The sequence below is a fragment of the Enoplosus armatus genome, chromosome 3 (assembly GCF_043641665.1).
Source record: "Enoplosus armatus isolate fEnoArm2 chromosome 3, fEnoArm2.hap1, whole genome shotgun sequence".
Classification (NCBI taxonomy): domain Eukaryota; kingdom Metazoa; phylum Chordata; class Actinopteri; order Centrarchiformes; family Enoplosidae; genus Enoplosus; species Enoplosus armatus.
Window position 1 is genome coordinate 17,173,285 of NC_092182.1, and position 20,048 is coordinate 17,193,332.

Genomic DNA, 20,048 nt, shown 5'->3' on the forward strand with positions numbered 1-20,048 from the left:
CAATTTTGTAGGATTTATATTTTATTTTCTTATGTTTTACTTCTAAATGTTTCGGTCTCCATAGCAAAACACTAAAAACCACAGCTCTGGAGCTCGCAGAAGCAATTAGTGACCAGTGGGTTGAGGGCAAAAACAATATTCAGTGCAGTTCAGCTCAGTGAAAGGTTGATGGTGATAGGGCACGACTCCTGTTATTTTTCCTTTTGTCTCCGAATGTGTGTATGAGAGAGAGGGAATGTGAGGAAAAGCAGAGAGAGAGTGAGAGAGAGAGAGAGAAAGGGCAGAGGTGTGAGAAACGAGGCAGACAGAAAAAATACAGAGTAAAAGAGACGTAGAGAGGAGTGAGAGAAAAGAGACGGAGAGAGAAAACTCTGGCCCAGTGTGACCACCACCAGCTCTTCATGCACCGAGAATACTAATCAGACACTCCAAGAAACAAAAAAAAGACTCTGGTGGAGAGGACACAGCAATTAATGTGACTGTAATCTCTTCATTACTGACAGTAGGCTGTAAAGATCAACATGGTCACGACTCACAATTTAATACCCTGAATCAGTGTTGCCAGCAATGCCACGGCCATCCTAAGCTTTCACTTTGGAGTTCTCACTGTGCACTTTGCATGTTTTTAAATATAAAACAAATGCTAAGCTAAATGCCAGCATGCTAACACGCTGATTATGTTTACCATGTTCACCATCTTAGTTTAGAGCGTTAGCATGCTAACATTTGCTAATTAGCACGAAACACATTCACACTGACATTCACACTAGAAACAAACTGAAGCATGGTTCAATTTGATCCGTGGTCCCGGGGAGGTTTCACACCGTCATTTTACTTCAGATTAAACTAAAAAGTCTGAAAGTGCGGACCAAAACGTTTGTTTTGATGGTTTGGACTTCAGAACTTACAGGAAGTTATGGCAGGCTATCGTCAGAATCGTAAAAAGGAAAAACAATGCAACAAAACAAAAAAAGAGTCTCGAGTGCTGGTTTGAAGTTGGTGCTGATGGTAGTAATGCCATAATAATATTGTTATAGTGGCAACGAAATTAATCTGTTTGTTTATTTTTCTCCATTCATTCAAACTGTGATAGAGGGCTACCTGTCGAATCGACGACAGGCTGATGCCAGACATCTCCAAACCAATCAACTGCAAGTATAGGGAGACGCAGCTCACGTAGGTGATGGCAGCAGGACGTATGTCATGTATAGTTCTTTAGTGTGATCACATAACTGCAATGTGAAACCAAAACATTCCGGATCAAATGTATACAACAAAAACACAAACCTTGGTTCGAACTTTCAGGTGTGAAAAGGCCATAAAACATTGTTGGTTTGGATCTTTTCATGGGATTTGTTAACAAGAGGAAAAAATACAATAACACCAGACTTTAAATGACTTTCCACGCAGTATGATAGTTACGATGACGTAGTTATGATGTTTTATACTGTAAATATGTATAATAAATTGTAGGTCCTAGTATATTGTTTCATCATTTCATCATTTTTTGTTTTCACTCAATATTTGTTCTTTCAATTGTAGTCTGTCAAAACAAAAACAAAAGATAAAAAGCAATAAAAGATAAGAATAGAGATAAGAGGAGCTGAGATGGCGTAGAGACTTGAAAAGACTACATCTTCTTCGGGGTGAGGGTTACTTAGCAACACGCAGACTCAGACTCGGAGCAGTTAGCAAAATCACTGCTTTGACTTGAAATCAATGGACACAGTGCAATTACAGAGACAAATGTAGATAGTTAAAGAGTCTATAAAGCCTGCAGTGAACTCATACAAGCAGACAACAAGACAGACTGACAATTATGTTGTGGACTAATTCATTTCCTCCACAGCAAGTCCATGTTTGGGTGAGGCCATGATGCATCTCTGGAGGTCTCTGAAGAGCTCAGAGGACACATGTTGTAAAAGAATAATGCTTCTGTGGATGTGACGCTGTCAGGATAGGTGAATGTGAATCATTCTGTGTACTGCCATGAATCAAAGTTTCCCAGAATCCACACTATCTCAGTCTCGGTCACTGTTGACTGTATGTCTGCGTGAGAGCATGTGTGGACCAACCCCTCATAAAGCATAATAACAGGGCGGAGATGCTGATTGTCAGACTGAGGCTGCCGTCTTCATTTCCTGTTGGTTTCACTGGTTGGTGAGCAGTGGGAGTAACAGTCTTGCTTAATCACCGTTAGTCTTCAGCGGGGACACTGGTGTCTGTGTCACTGTGGTCTGTGGTGTGTGACTGGGTCTGTGTGATAGTCTGATTTACAGTAAGGTCACATGTTTGTACACAGATCTATTGTGCCAGTCTGTGGGTTATGATTGTGGTCATACGCCTCTGCCCTTTTTCCACTGATCAGAGCTTGCAGTAAACAAGTGTTATTTATTATTTCCAAGAGCATTCTGAGGTTTTCATGTTTGATCTCACAGAAAAGTATTTGGATTGTCATTAATTGATGCATTAACATGGTACAGCAGCACCATGCTGGGGTTGGAAAATTAACGCAAGGAACTAATGTCCTCCATAGTGGGGAATTATTTCAGGGGTGGGTTTTGGGTTTTGGGTTTAGATTAATGGTTGAAGTCATGTTTGTATTACTTTGGGGATTGTGGGCCACAGTAATTAAACTATAAGAGTACAACAATTAATTTCATACACAATCAAGGGTACTATACCTGGCCTTGAAAACTGATGTATGTCTTTGTGAAGACCAAATGTCCTCAAAAAAAGAGGATTATGTCCAGGTTTGTATTTCTTGGTTGCATTCTGGGATTGTAGATGACATTACATTAATTTACTACAGACAGTGGAAAACATTTATATTGTTGAAATATGCAACGGTTAATGGCAGTGGCCAACAATACTCAACACAATGAAGGCACATTATGTAAAAAAGTGCAAGTGCATTTATCAATCTCAATGTTTCTGAGGTAGGTTTTACATTTACAGTCAGGGGTCCAGTGAAGAGATTAATGGTTGAGGCTTTGTATTTTTGGATGTATTTTGGGATTCATTTTACAGTCAAAGTCAGGATAATGATCAGGGTTAAAGAAAGGTATAAAATTAGGATTTGGGGTTTGGGAAGAAGGATTTGACTAAAAAAGTAACACAGTTTGAGCTTCTCTGAATCATAGAAGAACTGTGTGTGTGTGTGTGTGTGTGTGTGCGTGTGTGTGCGTGTGTGTGCGTGTGCGTGTGTGTGCGTGTGTGTGCGTGTGCGTGTGTGTGCGTGTGTGTGCGTGTGTGTGCGCGTATGCGGTGCTGACCTGACCACTCTGGTCCCGCCCCTGATGACCTGCATGTCCACGTTACAGGTGCCATTTGAATGTGAGACCAGGTTGACCTCTGAGAACTCGGCCTATGAGGATGGAAAGAGGACACACGACAGTTTCATCAGATTCACACATTAAGTCTTGATACAGAAGTTATTAAATGCACATGAATCCCATTAAATGGTAAATGTTGCACAATCACCAGTTTTGTAAACAGCTCCTAGCGCTTTAAATAAACAACTGTAGAATCTTATATACCAGATAAGGTGTAATAATTCAACTCTATTCCATAATTAGAGTTATTTTCATACCAGGGACATCAATCTTTTTATCATTTGAATTGATGACTTGTACCAGGAGCAAAACAAAATGTAAATAAATACTGAATTACTTTTACTTTTAACAAACTTCCGTTGCAGAAGCAGTGAAAGAAGACAAGAAACACCTTAGCACTGCACACACTTTTGTCAATGCGTCTACTTAATATACTTTGTATTTATTGGGATATAAATAATTGTTGTATTGTTATCGCAGTAAAATGATGCCCGTATGCTTGTCTTTGGTGTGGTTGCAAACATAGTGAGGATTTCTCTGTGACTCATAGCTGCCGACTCCTGTCTCCTCTGGCGTCTATTTTTGTTTCTGTGGTGAGGCTTGAGGTTGTAATTTAACTGTCAACATCTATTAGGTGTGAAACTGTTTGGTGTGAAACCCAGAACAGTCATCTCAAATGCAGTAACCAAGTACTGCAAAGGGGTTTGCTGGTTAGGTGGTTCAACAATATGAAACCAAGATGTCACATACTGTTAAGAAATAACTTAACTATGTACAGTAACATGATACCAATGTTCTGGTGTAATACATCTGAAGCACTGGTGGTTTTAACTTTTGCTGAGGATGCAAAATGTTAAGAAAATGACTTGGCAGTTTCCATGTGGCAGGCAGTGTTGCAAACCACCGTAACACAAATTCCTGACCAACATCTTTGTGTATAATACAAGACTACAGTAAGAGTCTGCAGCCATGCCAGCAGCTCTCTTTGAGTTAAATGCTAGCATGCTAATATACTTGTAGTGACAATGCTAGCATGTTGATGTAATATTTACCAGGTTCACCATCTTAGTTCAGCCTGTTAGCATGCTAACATTTGCTAATCAGCACTAACCACAAAGTACAGATGAGACTGATGGGAATGTCATTCGTTTTTCCTGGTATTTGGTCATAAAGTATTGAGCAAATGTTGATCTGATGATGGTGCTAGGCAGAAAACTCAGCGGATCACTAAACTTTATCCTCTAGAGACCTATAATATCTGTAGCAAATGTCATGGCAATTCATCCAGTAGTTCAAGATATTTCACTCAAAACCAGAAATGTGCTGGAGGAAATCAAGGGTCAAAGGTCATGCACCTGACAAATTCACATTGACACCCCCCCCCCCCCCCCTCTGGTCACTGCACTGTTTGTTATTTATCTTATTTTTATTTTTATTCTTATTTTACCTTTTATATTCTACTTATTTGTTATCGAAACAATAGCACCTTCAGACCACGGCAAATTCCTTGTAATGTATGTTACTTGGCAATAAACAGATTCTGATTCTAACGTCATAAAGTTGTCACTGACTAAGTTAAAATTTTGACCTGCAGGTGGCGCTAGATGAAGCGAGGGGATCAACAAAATCCGTAGGATTCATCCTGTAAGGACAAGTGGTGGACTAGCACACACAGGCAGAGACACTTGGTTAAACCTGTGACAATTCACACATTTCCTGAGTGACACCTTTAACTTCTTTTACACTTTTGCTTCTAAGTTATTTCTAGGAACGTATAATCTGCTGTATAAAGCAATATACAAGTAGAGGTTATCTGAAAGAGTTTTTTGTTCTTACTGAAAATGTGCCAGGGCACCAGAGTCTCAGTTTGTCGGTGAAAGCCTATGCATTTCCATATCAAACGTGAACATAGTGTCAGTTCACTTTCATCTCAGTTCTGATCCCTCTCAACCTTTTATTAATGATTCTACAGCATCATAAGTCTATAAAATCAATATGATACCTGCTCCACTTTGATGTCGTAGTCCCCAAGGACCTTCTTTCCCCGAAACACTTTGGCCCTGGAACAGACAAGAGAAGAGAAGAGATTTAGTTTGCCATTTCAACACTCTCAGTTGTCTATGCTGCCCTCTACTGGACATCACACTCCCTGTGGAGCAAATGAGAGAAAGAAAATGGATGCCTGCTTGTGCATTTTGAAAGGCCAAACTTTCTCAGCTGTTGAAGAATGTTTATTCTAATGAGCTTTTTGAACAGCTTCAAAAGATACAGCTGATCAGTGTGGCCACACCAAAACTGCCATTAGTGTCATGTCATTGGGTGGTGACATTAAACTCTAGTTAGGGCCGCAATTCTGCTGCAATAGTAAATGTCGTCTTGCAGTTTGAATGATGAATGCATCCAATAACAGTGTGATTTCATGTTGACGTCTTAATATCTTGCCTGATGCTTGCTCAAGAGCGATGTAGGAACAGATTAGAAGTAAACACACACACACAGGCAGGCAGATGGAGAGCAGACAGACAAAGACAGACCGACAGAGACACTGAGACAAGCAGAGAGGCGCAGGCTGCCAGCCAACACACAAACAGACAAAATGCTCTGGACGTCTCATTTTACACAACATGCATCTCAGATGGTTTACACTGCGTCCATCATCAACCCATACACTGAAGTTAAATGAAGCAATACCCAAGAGCACGAACCAGAAAGTGTGTACATGTTTTTGAAGTCATGGCTGATAATACAAACAGAGATAAGTTTATAGCGTCTAACCTTCAAAGAGTCCTTTCTTTTTTTTCCCTATTCCTTGTCTTTATGTTTTTGTTCTTGCACTGCCTGCAATAGTTCGTCTTTGTTCTTCTCATCTAACCTAATTCTCATCAACAGGTTCTTTAAACCCCCTTGAATCCTCCATTAAAATCATTTATCCCCACCAAACAGTATGCCAGCTTATGTACCATAATATAAATCAGATTGTATGTGCACTCATGGCTCCAATTAAATTAAAAATGTATGTAAGAGTCCCTCCATATAACCTCACAGGACCTTGTGTAGTGCAGCACGGAGGCATCTGGCTTGTTAGTTTGGTTCATTAGGATCAGACCATCTGTGAGAGAAACACTCTGAGGGAATGACGCCGTCACTTCCAACAATCAATAATCACGGCAGCAAAATTAGTGACCTTAGAATTACAACAACAACAACAATCTTTTTCAGTCCCGCTAGAAGGTGCAGTTCTGTTGACGTGTGTGTTGTGTTTTTATCCAGCAAGGGCAGCTGCTTGAACACACTGCAATGTTGCTACGTTTACACCACTGAAACATCTTACATCATTAAAAACAAGCGGCACACGTGTTATATCATGTTTCAGACTGAAAAATGTCGTCACTCCCTGCAGCTTTAATTCAAAAGTTACATTACAGTTTCTCTGAGGAATATATTTTAAAATCAATCATCCCTAATCCCATTGCCATTGAATGGGTCTAAAAAGGCATGTGTTCAGTATCTGCAGAGCCCAAGGCAAAACAATACACAAAGATATGGGATGTCAGGCCAACACAGTAATGGACAATTATAGTGTTCAGAGAGGCTGCTGAAATAGCTTCCTCATTATATTCCATCAAAACAGCATAATGTAGTTGCCACATAGCAAAACACACCATGTGCAAATATGACTTCTTCTAACAGAGCCATGCAGGACATACATACATGCTTGTCACAAAAAGAAAAAAGACAATCTTTAGATTTCATTTTGTGGAATGACAAACTACTTTTTTGCTTTAAAGCTGCATGACTATATTTTTTGGCCACTCGGGGGCAGCAGAACAAGCTGTAAACACAAGCAAAAGTGTGTGTTATAGCAGAAGTGTTAGCAAACAATTACTTATTTAAATACACAGCAACAGTAACATTTACTTTGAGCTGTGCTTGAGGCCACTGGATGAATGAAAGTCCACTTTTGGTCTGCACCTGTCTCTTTAGCGGCTAAATGCTCCACTGTGTTCACCAGCTAGTCGCTAACCTTGTCTGTCTGCTGTTTGGTGTTGGGCAGGTAGCGTACGGTGGGTTTATCAGAGTTTCTGATGCCGCAGCTGAAAATTAGGATTGATGAGAGCAGATTTTCTGAGCCAGAAAACCCAAACAATGAGAGGTGCTGAATGCTGAGTAGAGCTGAGATGATTCTCTGTGGGTTTGTTTCTTTGAGTGACCCTTTTTGCATTACACAAAGTCATCTGATCCATTTTTAATACATGAATATTGATTATTGTAGCTTCAACACACAAGTACATTGCATCAACCTGCAGTGCACAGTGCTCAGAACCCAATGGCCTGTTACCTCTGATCCATTACAGACCAAAGAAGAACAATGTTTAAACTTTAAACTATTTACACGAAAAGCTTGTGCACTTGGCTCAGAATCGAAAAAGTAGCACTGTGGCAACAAGCTGCCATCACAAATTTACAACTGCTTTTATCCTCAGGCAATACTCTCAACCCACATAGTGGTACAATGTGGGAATTGAAAAGTTTTCACTCTATTTCCTTTATTCATCAGTTTTGTTTTCCTGTGTGTAAAGAAAATTACAGCCTCATCGGGCAGCTAACACGGCTGTAGATTTCAGTCCTGTTGGGCTAAAGGATGCCACACATTATGAAGTTCTAAGCAATATATCACCTCTGGCAGGTCATCCCTACAGTTTGCTATATTCAATTGCTAGCACCCGCTACTGTCTTATAATAAGACTTGAAAACTTTAAAGAATGCAAGTCAGCAATGCTTCCTTCAGCAAGCATGAACTCAACTGTGGTTTGAATGGATTTTATGATGACCCCCCACCACCACACTTTAAAAAAAGAGATTGGAAGCAATATAATCTTTTTGTAGTCCTGAATTGCACGTGAATTTTGGTACAAAGTGGAAACCATTTCGTTCTCTATAGTAACTGCTGCAGACCTATTTGTTTAGTCATTATGTGGGTGATACTAAGATTTAGACTTCGCTCACTATTATCCAAATGCGGCTGAAACTTAGAGTGCAGAGGCAAGCTGGCCTGAGAGACCAAAGTAAAGATGAATTTAAATAGCTTTAATTCATGAGGTCAGCAGCTCGAGCAGAAACATCTTGAGTCAACATCTGAGTAATGAAGATGGTCCGAGTTTTGAGGATGAGAAATACTAACTTGTATATAAATATCGAGGGATAATAGAATGATAAGTGCTGATTAAAATGACAGACAACCATACAAAATAAGTAGCATGTGGTACACAGAAATGGTTCTGGCTAGTTATTTGAACAGGCTGGTATGGAGCTACTGGACTAGTATCTGAGTCCAGTCCCTGATGCAGTTTGTGGAGCTAATAAGGATGCCACTGAAAACAACATGACCAAAGGCTCTGTGCTGGGCTACTTTCAACAGCTGAGCTCGGTTGACTCCATTTTTTTTTCAGGGTTCATTTGATGCGAACCCACTTTCATTATTGATCTGTGGAGTCCAAGAGTCTGAGACATGGTCCTGTAGATCAATGCACGGTAATGACAGAAAGAAAGAGACGGAGAGAGAGAAATCTGACAAAGAGAGAGAAGAAGAAGAAGAAGAAGAAGAAGAAGAAGAGAGAAAGACAAAGAAGGAATGAGTGCATTACAAGATAATGTGCAATAGCTGCAGTGTGGACTTGGGTATTAGTAGCCATTTCTGCACAATTATCAAGATACTACGTTCCTGATTTTAAGATTTTGCACTGAATCTTATCCCAACACATCAACATCATCATGTCTGAGCAATGACTTATGACAGGCGATGTTCCTTGTCACTCCCTCTCCTGTCGCAGCTACAGTTAATTCCCATTTTCCCTCTAAATGCTCAATTTTTACCCACCCACCTGTTCTTCTCTCCCCTCTGTGGTTATCATGATCGATTCAATGCAAAGACACATAACTGGGACGCATACAAATGAGCCGCGTGTGATGAGCGACTGTGTTTTAATGGGTTTAGTGAGACAAGATCGTGGCAGATTGTGTTGCTATTGTGTTTTAAAACACAAAATAATACATCAGTCTCTGGGAACAGCATGTTGACATAATTGCTACCAATGGAAATAATCAATGGTAAGATTAGTCAAGGAATAAGCAGGCTCACACAAAACAAAATTGTTACTATAATTACCAGGAGCACAGTTGAGCTACAGTGTTAAGAGTCAGGACCTCAATGATTCTGAATGGTTTATGAAATTCACATAATGCAAAAAGACCTATACAAAAAATCTGGCACAGCTTAATGTCTCTGGCAACACAAGACTATACACGACCTAGCCTTCTCACCACTTGATCCACAAGTGGAGTGGAAATTGTGTAAAACAAGACTCTGACTATTGGGGTGAAAGGGCACAAAAAGAGCAGTCCTGTCAGCTCCAGTGCGATGGGAGATAGCAGGAGTGTAATTATTTGGCTAGCTGGCATGCTGTCTTTACTGCAGGTGCAGACAGACAGGGGCATGAAAATGAGAGTACAGTGGAAGGAATAACACGGGCTGGTGAGCTCTGCTGGCTGCGGACCAAGAATTCATTTTCAGTCTCTATGGAAGCTGATACTTCTTGCTGTACATTTTACTGAATGCCATAAGTCAAGTCAGTTTTATTTACATAGCCCAATATCACAAATCACAAACTGCCTCAGGGGGCTTTACAATCTGTACAGCATACAACACCCTCTACTACAAAAATGACAGGAGGAAGGAAAGCTGAGCGTAAGAAAACAGCATGCTGCATACTGAAGAAGACACTAATATTGTAGATAGTAATGACAAATTGATTCAGCAGCACACCACAGGCTCAGAGGTTCTTCACTCATGTTGGACTAAAGAAGAAAAGGCTGAGAAAACATGAGAAACACAATAATGTTAAGTTGGATGCAGATGTGAAGGTAACAGTCAATAAGGACAAAACTAGATAGAGATAACAAATAACAAATAAACATAGAGACAGAAATCAACAACATTTTGTTTTTTCTCTATGTGGCATACTAATTATCACTTATTGAATTCAGTCTACTAATTATCTAATAATGTAGCTATCTTTACCATCACAAACTGACATTATTAATCCAGTCCACACAGCTCAGGCTGATGTTTGTGGCAGTCTCATAATGCAGGTTTGGAAGCTAGTTCTGACACTGCGTCAACACTCAACGCTCAAATAAAGACAAACAGAAAGAAGAATCTTCTATCTTCAACTTTTTCTCTCCATGCAGAGGATTGTTGGTGTTCAGTCAAACATTGAGTGTTTGAGTGTACCGTTGTGCACATAATGTGAGAAGAGAAAAGTCTGCCAGAAGACCCAGTGCCCTGATTGGCTACGCTGACTTGAACATGCACAGCATACAGAGCTTTAAATCAGTGGTATTGGCTCATGTATTCCGCCCTGAGGTGAAGATGTCGCTTGAATTATTCAGCTGCAGCACAGGAGGATGTAAAACCTCCTTCTGCCATTATCCTCCTTCCCCTAACCCTGCAGGGGCAGGTATCCCAAACACTGCACATACATTGTGTGTGTGTGTGTGAGTGTGTGTGTGTGTGTGTGTGTGTGTGTGTGTGTGTGTGTGTGTGTGTGTGTGTGTGTATGTGTCTGGCAAAATCTGCAAGTTGTGGTGTATACTGTACAACTAAACAAGGGGTCACAAGTCAAATGTTGGCTTCTCCTCTCACATCTTCTACACAATAAGAAATCTAGATGAGCACATAATGATGAACATTATAGCTTCAAAATCTAGTTAGTTAGCAACTACTGGCTTTGCTGTGCTTAATAAGAACGTGTGGATGCTGAGACTTTGGAGTTGTTTCAACCAGGCGACATTGGGCGAGAGACGGGGTACCCCCTGGACAGGTTGCCAGTCAATCACATAGAGACAGTCAACCATTCATGCTGCGGGCAATGTAGAGTTGTCAGTTAACCTAACCTACATGTTTTTGGATTGTGGGAGGAACCTAATCTCACCTGGAGAACCTGGGTTCTCTTCAGATTCAAACCTAGAACCCTCCTGCTGTGAGTGTCATGATGGAGGGGGATGAACACAACCTGCCAACCCAAAACTTGTTCTTGTTCATTTTCAGGTTGTCCAACTCTCCCCAGTTTTCTTGCGTCGTTTAACAAATGAGTTTTAGAGATGGAAGTGTATGTGTGTGTGTGTGTGTGTGTGTGTGTGTGTGTGTGTGTGTGCGTGTGTGTGTGGCGCTGGAGGAATCAGTGTCTGTGGTTTGTTTATTGTGGTTTTTATTACATTACTGTGACAAATGATGACCTTCAGGGAAGGCTGTGCTCATGTAGACACACATGCACGCTTAGAAGTTTGTGTATATGTGTGTGTGTGTGTGTGTGTGTGTGTGTTTGTGTGTGTGTTAGAGCACCCACTGACAGCACATCTGCTTAACTGAAAAAGGCTCGTCTAGGGAACATCTTGAAACTAACAGCAGAGTTGATTGTTTTCTTGAGGTTTCACTGAATCCAGCCTGCAGATACTGAGAGAGCTGCACTGTGTGTGTGTGTGTGTGTGTGTGTGTGTGGGTGTGTGTGTGTGTGTGTAGGTGGGTGGGTTGGTTTTATGTCTGTGTAAGTGTGATTGTGCTTCTTGTCCTTGGAAAGCAGGCAGGAGTGACAATAATCTTTTTTATCTTGTCTCTGTAATTTGACAGCTTTGGTTATACTTCATGCTGCAGCTTTCTTTCTTTGTACCTTCTCTTGTTCCATGTCCACCCTCAATACCTCACAGTTTCTCAAATAGCATCTCCTGTCGTTTCTCTGATGTTTTACTAGTTAAAGTCCATCTGCAGGTAAAATGTTTTTTTCTTGTTAGAGCTTATAACTTGAGTTGGTTAACACTATGAAGCATTTATGAAAAAGTGTAAACTGTGATGTTTAAATGTAGTTGAGGTTTTTTGGTTCCTTTGTGCCTTTACATGAGTAACTAAGTAAATCTACTCATGTACTTTACCTTGGTATTTCCATTTTATGCAATACTTCCACTCCACAACATTTCAGAGGGAAATATTTTTACTTGACTAAATCTATTTAACAGCTGTATTTTTCTGGTTTCTTTTCAGATTAAGGTTGTAGATACTAAACAAATCAGTTTATAAAATGTGGACCACTGGTATATGAAGTTGATAGAATTAGCTCCATATTTGAATGCTTTATCATCATAATGAATACTTTTGATACATTAAGTACATTTTGCATCAAATACTTTGTCCAATTTTGAATGTAGGACTGTATGCAATACTGGAGTCTTTTGATACTGTGGTACTGCTACACTTTTATAGAACATACCACTACTTTTATAACAAGACACAGTCACTTTCTAAAAGTTTTCACAGTCAACTTTTGAATGGCAGCTGACAGCAGCAGCAAGTCACCAGAAATGAATCTGTCCGTGGTTTTCAAACTGGCAAAACGTAACAGCTTGGGCAGAAACAATCTCTAATTTTACCTCCATAAAAGACTCTGAAAACATTTCAGGCGTAAAGAAGCATTTGCTGAATTTGTGATTGATTTGTAATTATACTTGGCTAGATTAAAAGTTTGTTTGCAACATTTGGGAGGCAAGCTGGGGATGGACTGTGAAATTGATCAGGAGTGTCAGCCCATCATGTTCATTAATATTAATATCAATATGTAAATGAATGTGAGCATGCAGAAACTGAGCACTCCACTGAGAGTAGGAATAGTAATTAGCAAATATTTATTTTTGCTCTTATGAGAAGAAGTCCAAAATGTACACTTATTGGAGTCCAAAGATATTTTGGAAACTGATTTAAGATGATGCACTGGAACTAAAAAGTCTATTAAAGTGACTGTTGACGGCAATAAAAACCTTTCAGATATACGCAACAATTTTGTATGCACTCTGCTTTGATGCCACAGTATCAACACTCTGCCATTTTCACTGCTGTCAAAGCGTGACCTGCATGGCCAATTAGCCAGCAGTGTTTTCATTCGGACTGGTATTTCGTTTTCAGTTCACTAATTAGCGGGAGTGACAAAGCCAAACCATTACTGGCAAATATGGGGCATGATTGCTCATTTCAAAATGAGGTTCTCCAGGCAGAAAAAAACAACCTCCTCATTACTGCAAATTGTTGGCTGTGTCAGAAAAGCCTCTATGACTGTGGTAAAACAGTCTGATCAGGCCTGTTGTATTTCTAGTGTCTCTAATGGAAACCTCCAAAGAAAAAGAAAAGTACAATATAGGCCGGGATCTATCCTCATCTCTAATTAAGTCAGCAATAGTGGCTTTTCAGTAAAGCACACACAGTAGATTAGAGCTGCAACTAGCAATTGTTTTCATTATTGATTAATCTGCTGGTTTTATTCCTGATTAATTACTTGATCTTATTGTCTAAATGTCAGGAAAAATTGAAAAATCTTCATGATAATTTCCAAGAGCCCAAATTCAAATTCTTTGTTTTATCTGACCAACAGTCCAAAACCTTAAAATAGTCCAAATTCCATCATATATGAGAGGAAAATCAGCAATAACTATAACAATAACAATAAATGTTTACCATATTCACCATCTTAGTTTAGCGTGTTAGCATGCTAGCATTTGCTAATTAGCACTAAACACAGAGTACAGCTAAAGCTGATGGGAATGTCATTAGCTAGGAAGGTATTTTGTCATAAACCAAAGTGTTTGGGAGATGCGTTTTTCTGGTGATCGACTTATTGATTTATTGACTAATTGTGTCAGCTCTATAGCAGATTAATTGTTAGTGAAGCACACACCCAACAGATGAAACGCAGGTGCAACACTGTCTGATAGCACAACATTTTAACAATGAATCACCTTCGAGGGACGTTAAGACGATTGTCGAATTAATACCAATGATTAAATAATTACCTCACCAGGTGTTTCTTTCTGTGTCACAGTCTTACAGTAGGTTGCATCAGATATATTGCGTCTTTGTTTGACATTTCTGTTTAATTTCTGCTGTATTTAGCTATTTCACTTGTCTCTATCAGTGTATTTGTGTCAATCCAAGGTTACTATAAATTATGCCACCAGACTCTGCTGATGTGTTTGTTTTTAACATCAGAGAAAGACTAGGATAAAGGGTTTGACAAGTGTTCATGTACAAGAGAATGTGCTCAAGAGAAAGCTCGACTACAACTGGTTAAAAGTTCACAGGCTAAACTTAAATTCAACTCGAAGTCTGCCTTTCATCTGTTTCTTTACAAAAGTAAGATATATGCCCTGCCAGGATACATGCCCCCCAGTCACTGTGGGATTTTAAGGTTTTAAGAGAGTTGTGTTCTCACTTTTAAAGATTGGGCTTTCTGTGCCTGCTGAATGTTTTATGTATTGACTGAAAGGCTGACATGGATACAGAGTTAAGGAGACAGTGGTTTGAATTTAAGCATTCTCCACAACTCATATGTGTTGGAAAATCAGAGTCAGTCTAATCAGGTCCTCTTGTGGTGGAACAACTGGGAAAAGTGAAAGTGTCTGGCACACACCAGACATCATTATATTCCGCAACAATTGTACTGGGTGGACAGTTTCATCCCACTGTAGCAGGGAGATGTATAAGTTATATAAGGGACCTGAACACACACTCTCCAAGAACAAAATAGTTGCCCCTGATCCTTGCAATAAGATGACCAGTGTTGAAATGACAGCCACACACTGATTCATCTCTCAGTGAGGTGAAACTAAGGTGAGTGCTCTTCCTGATTTAATGGTGGGTTGAGACAGAGTGTTTGTCTGCAGCAAGATGGAGAGCAGATAAATCATTGCAGACAACCCTGCCGTGGCTTGGCACAAATGAGACTTTATGTGCACTTTATCCAGATGTCCGTCTAGCTATCGTCTTTTTTTGTGCTGCTGTCTGTCTGGACGCACCTGCGAAACACAGTCTATTTCAAGGTTGAGTGAGGTATTGAAGAAGGCAGCCACAAAATGGTGTCAGTGAAGCAGCACTCAAGTTCGTCACTCGACAACAAGGTCAGGTTCATATAGTCAGCTCGTTGTGGAGCACCTCCTTGTCACTTGAATAAAAACAGGATTTCAGTCACTGTTCAGGTTTCACTTTTGATGATAAGATTATAATAAGACCCTCCCATGATGCACTCAGCCAGTCAGGAACATGTCATTCAAACACGGGGTGGCTTTTATTGTGAGGCAGTCACAAGAAATCAAAGGTATTTTTCACAGAGTTCAGGTCTAACCGCCATCGTTCATAAAAAATGCTTCTTCAAAACAAAACAACAATTTTTCGGCATTTTTTGACAGATTTAAAAATTGCAGGGAGTAACGAAATAAGAAGGAACAGCCACACTTTTACTTTGCCCTGCTGTTGTGTGGAAAACTACTTCAGATCGTGGTTGTGCTCATGGCATGATGGGAACAGCCAAATAAAACAACTTGCATTTGCTTGGCTGCACTGTAAACAGATACAACTGTTGCTCCTCTGTTGTATTTCTGACAAAGTAGCTGCTCAACGAGTCTTTGTTGCCCCCAGACATCTGAGACCTGTAGAATAAACTCTCTATTCTGTTCTGAACTGCATCTAATTTCAGCATCATGAAGACATGATCATGATAGAGTACACAACTTGTGAGGTGATGCGTTCTCCCCCTTCTTTCTCTCATATACATATTAACACATATAAATTAATACCTAACCCACACACAAAATCAAAATCATCATCACTTCACTTGCTGTTCTGCTTTGTTTAGAAACTGTGCGATGCACTGCAGTGTGCACGTGTGTTCGTCCATCGCCCACGCCGCCTATTTGTCGTGACAATGCTCAGAGCACGGTGTTTAATTATAGAGGGAGATGGAGACCGATAGAGACAGAGAGAGGACACAGAAACTGCTGATCCACCTATTGGCACTTTGCCTAATAGGAAGAGTCACAGAAAGTTCCAGGTTACCACGGCAGCGCAGGGGAGAGATAGAGCAAATGATGCATTTACAGAGGTAGCCATCACTCCACTTAAAGCATTACAGCGAGTGATTTTTACAGTGATTTGGCAAGTATACATCAGATAGAGAGAGGCACATGAAATAATGATTGTGTGTCAGAGATAATATTGCTGTGTGACTTTACTGTTTTACTATAATTTGTAGTTTATTGTAATAGTTGAACAGTAGTACTAATATACAACACAAATTCTTGTTTAGTTTGACATGCAAGTTCATATAGTTATATGAAAAGTTGCTCAAATGACTATGTGTAATGTGAAAGGGATCGCTTGCAGTCACTAACCGATAACCGGTAATTATCACTCAATTCTGCCGTTCCCCTCAGCTCTATGGCGAGTTTTAGCATCTTTCAGATCGTTGTTTTGGTTTTACAGCAATTCTACTGTTTTCGTTCAGTCTCACTGTTCTGAACAACTTTGTATCCAGCTGTAACAAGCAGCTGTTTCAGTGAAATCGCTCTGATGAAGCCACTGTATGCTACCTGCCCAGCACCACATGGACAGAATAAGTTACAGACAGATATCAGGACTTGTGGTGGACACCAAAACAAAAAGGAGGGTGAATTTTAGACACACATTCAACAGATCACCTGAAACACGACGCCAAGTGAGTGACAATGTTACTGTGTATCTGCTGGATGTGTAAATAGTTAACTGCTTGCTAATAGGTTACCCATATCAACTCTCTAAGCAAAAAAACAAACAAAACAGCTTTAATTTCCTGTCTCTCCTTCATGGATGAGAGTGGCCTGGGGCTCAGCAGAATAAGAAAAATATTTGGCACTATTTTTGTGAAAATGGGCCAAAAAAAGCATCTGCATACATGTGGCACAAGTGTTCTTGTACCCAATTATTTCATCAGTTTTGCTGATCATGGACACGAGAGCATTCCTGGCACAGTACGGTGCAATCTGAAGAAGTGGCTGGAGCGAGATGAATACTTAACATTGTTAGTAGGAGGGAATATATTATCAGCAGGTGGAGCTGGGACACGCATCAACAATGCCTCATGACGTCAGCTCCATCTTTAGAAGCAGCAGACATTTTCCTAATGGGCCTTGTGGGGAGTCCAGTTGGCTGTGCCTCAGAGAAAAACTGGTTTTGTCAAGTAGGTGCACAGCAGTCCCACAGCACAAAATGTACAGCACTTCAAAATGCTTCAGAGGACAGATGACGCTTCTTTTTAAATACTGAGTAGTAAGCTGTAACAAAATAGCCTGTCGCTGTTGCATATTTCTTTGTTGACTTAAGTAATTAAAAATGTTGCATTCAGTTTATCATATTTGCCTGCTCACAATAATGTTGAAAACAGTTGTGAATGCGTATTGCGTTTGTTTAAGCTGTTTCCATGATTGCATGAACTGACACTAAAAAAATAGTACACACTGAATGAGTTTCACATGCATTTAAACATGTCATTAAATCAAGTGGAAGGAAACAAAACTTGAAAAAGAAAATTGCTCAATGTGCCGTTGTAGAAGTGGTTTGATGCCGTGGAAACACAAGCACAATTTCATATCAAAATGGGTACCAAAACTGCACCACCTGATCTACATAAACACAGATTCAGCTGAAACACTGCACCTAACTTGGCACAAGCAAGTTTGTTTGGAGCCACTGTGCAAAATAACCAAACCCAACAAAATTACCAAAATGAAAAGTGACTTTGCTCATTCATTCGCATCACCAGCTTAGCACCTGTACGGAAATGGTGCCCACTGTGTCCTTGTTGTTGCAATTTAAAGTTATTAACTGTGTTAGCTTATCCTGAGCTGCTGAGTCCAACATTATTAAGTAAAATACACTGAGGTAAGACACGGATATACTCCAGTGCCACTCATATCTGGTACTAAAAGAAAATATAGTGATGAAAGCTTTGGCAATTTATTGCTCTGTTGTGAGGAACACTATCAATCTTATGTTGTTCCTGGGTATTGGCAGTAAGCCAGGCCCTTAACTAGCCTGTTCATTTTCCAGCTGATTCCTCAATGACTGTTTTCCAGGAGTTACACTGAGGCCGATAAAGTGTGAGTTAAAACCTTTTCCACATCGCCAGAATCAACCAGAGGGGTCTCATGAATAACTGTTTATTCACACCGAGGAGATAAACATACAGTTTCAGAGGGGTGGCCTTCAATATGGATGTCATGTAGGGAACAAGCTTTCAGCGCAACATTTTAATTCAAAATGATTTTAAATGAAAAATGTTTATAAAGTGCAAGTGTAGAAAGTATTAAAGGTAGAAAGCCTTTGACATGAATCAGCTGCAGGCCAGTGACTTAAAATAACTTTTTTCTTTGGTGAATCATCCCATCATACCTAATATATCCAGCTTCCTGTTGGGACTTTGTTTGGTAATTAACTGTTGGTTTACTGTCTTTCTGTCCACACACAGGCAATGTTAAGATATTACTTTCCACTGTTGGATTTAAGACTGACAAGTTAATTTAAAGTTGCACAAAAAGAAATAATGCATACACCACTGACGCACAAGGTACCTCTAAGCAATGTCTACAAGTAGACATTCATCAGTTCAGTTGAGACGAGTTCAACTAAAGATCTATCTGTTTCTTTGTTTTCTTGTTTGAAGTACTAAAATTTGCCAGTTATTTACAAGAAGAAAATCATAAATGAGTGGAAAGTATGAAAAAAATATGTGTTTTCTCCTTTCCTCCTCTGTTGATCACAATCCCTCCAAACTAATGTGACCCTTGTATTTGTGTCAAAATTATTAATGAAATGAAACAGTGAAAGACTAGCATGGACAAGAAGAAGGGGATTATGACTGCAGTACTGTTAGGACTGGGATTAATAAGTGTTGGTGGCACTTGGCTTCGTAATTCAAGAGCCCTGCTTATAAAGTTAACCATATAATCATAAGAGGAGTCCCTAAGGAAGAAGCTGAGGCTGCTTCTGTACCAATAAACATAGGACCCAAAACAAAACACACCCATGACTATCGTTAGTGTAGTGTTAGCTTACTTTGTATACTGCACAGTATAATCACTGCTGTGCAGTAAATATAAATGTTCAGGTTTTGTCTTAGTTACTGTGCAACTGTCTCCTAAATGCAATTTGCATGGCTAAGCAGTCTGTCCTGTATGTGCCAGAATAAATTGTACTGATGGATTATTCCTTGAGGCTACAAATAACTCATCCATCTCATGATGGTGAGATAATCCTGTCTAAAATGATGGAAACAAATTATTAAGACTATATAATCCATTTGTAAATGTGTCTCTCTCCTGAAGCAGTTCAGACATGTACTGCATTTTATAAGGCAGATGAATGAGCAGTGGAGCAGTGCCGCTTCATCTGGTTCAGTTATTATTATCACCGAGTGTCACTAATTCATTCCTAAATCACACAAATTATAGACCCTGGGGAGTATTGCGAATTTAGTTTAGAGCTAATCTGACTGCAATTTAATTTCTGAAGCAACAAACACGTTTAATCAGTTACCCTTCCTAGCTAAAACTGTTGCAGTCTAATACAGCAGCCCTGCAATAAATCCTGAGGGTTGAACAACAACACAAGCTACATCCTCCAAAATGATTATACAGTTGAATCAACACCTCTCTAAAAACAGAATCACGAACGGGGGATATTTAGGGCTGTGTTATTACACTGCAATAGTTTTAGCTTGGTGTACCTAAAAACTGGCTGAGTGTAGTTCTCAGTATTTAAACAGAGGTGAGTGTGATCTCACATAAATGCAAGAGGAAGGGGCCTTT

General features: G+C 39.8%; 1 protein-coding gene across 1 annotated transcript in view; it reads right to left on the minus strand.

Moving 5' to 3' along the window:
* Positions 1-20,048, minus strand: part of syn2b (synapsin IIb) — a 69,804-nt gene that overhangs the window by 26,967 nt on the left and 22,789 nt on the right. The window contains exons 2-3 of the mRNA XM_070901998.1: positions 5,338-5,395; positions 3,276-3,367 (exon numbers count right to left, since the gene is read on the minus strand). Of these exons, the coding sequence (XP_070758099.1) occupies positions 3,276-3,367; positions 5,338-5,395 (150 nt within the window). The remainder of the gene's footprint in view (positions 1-3,275; positions 3,368-5,337; positions 5,396-20,048) is intronic.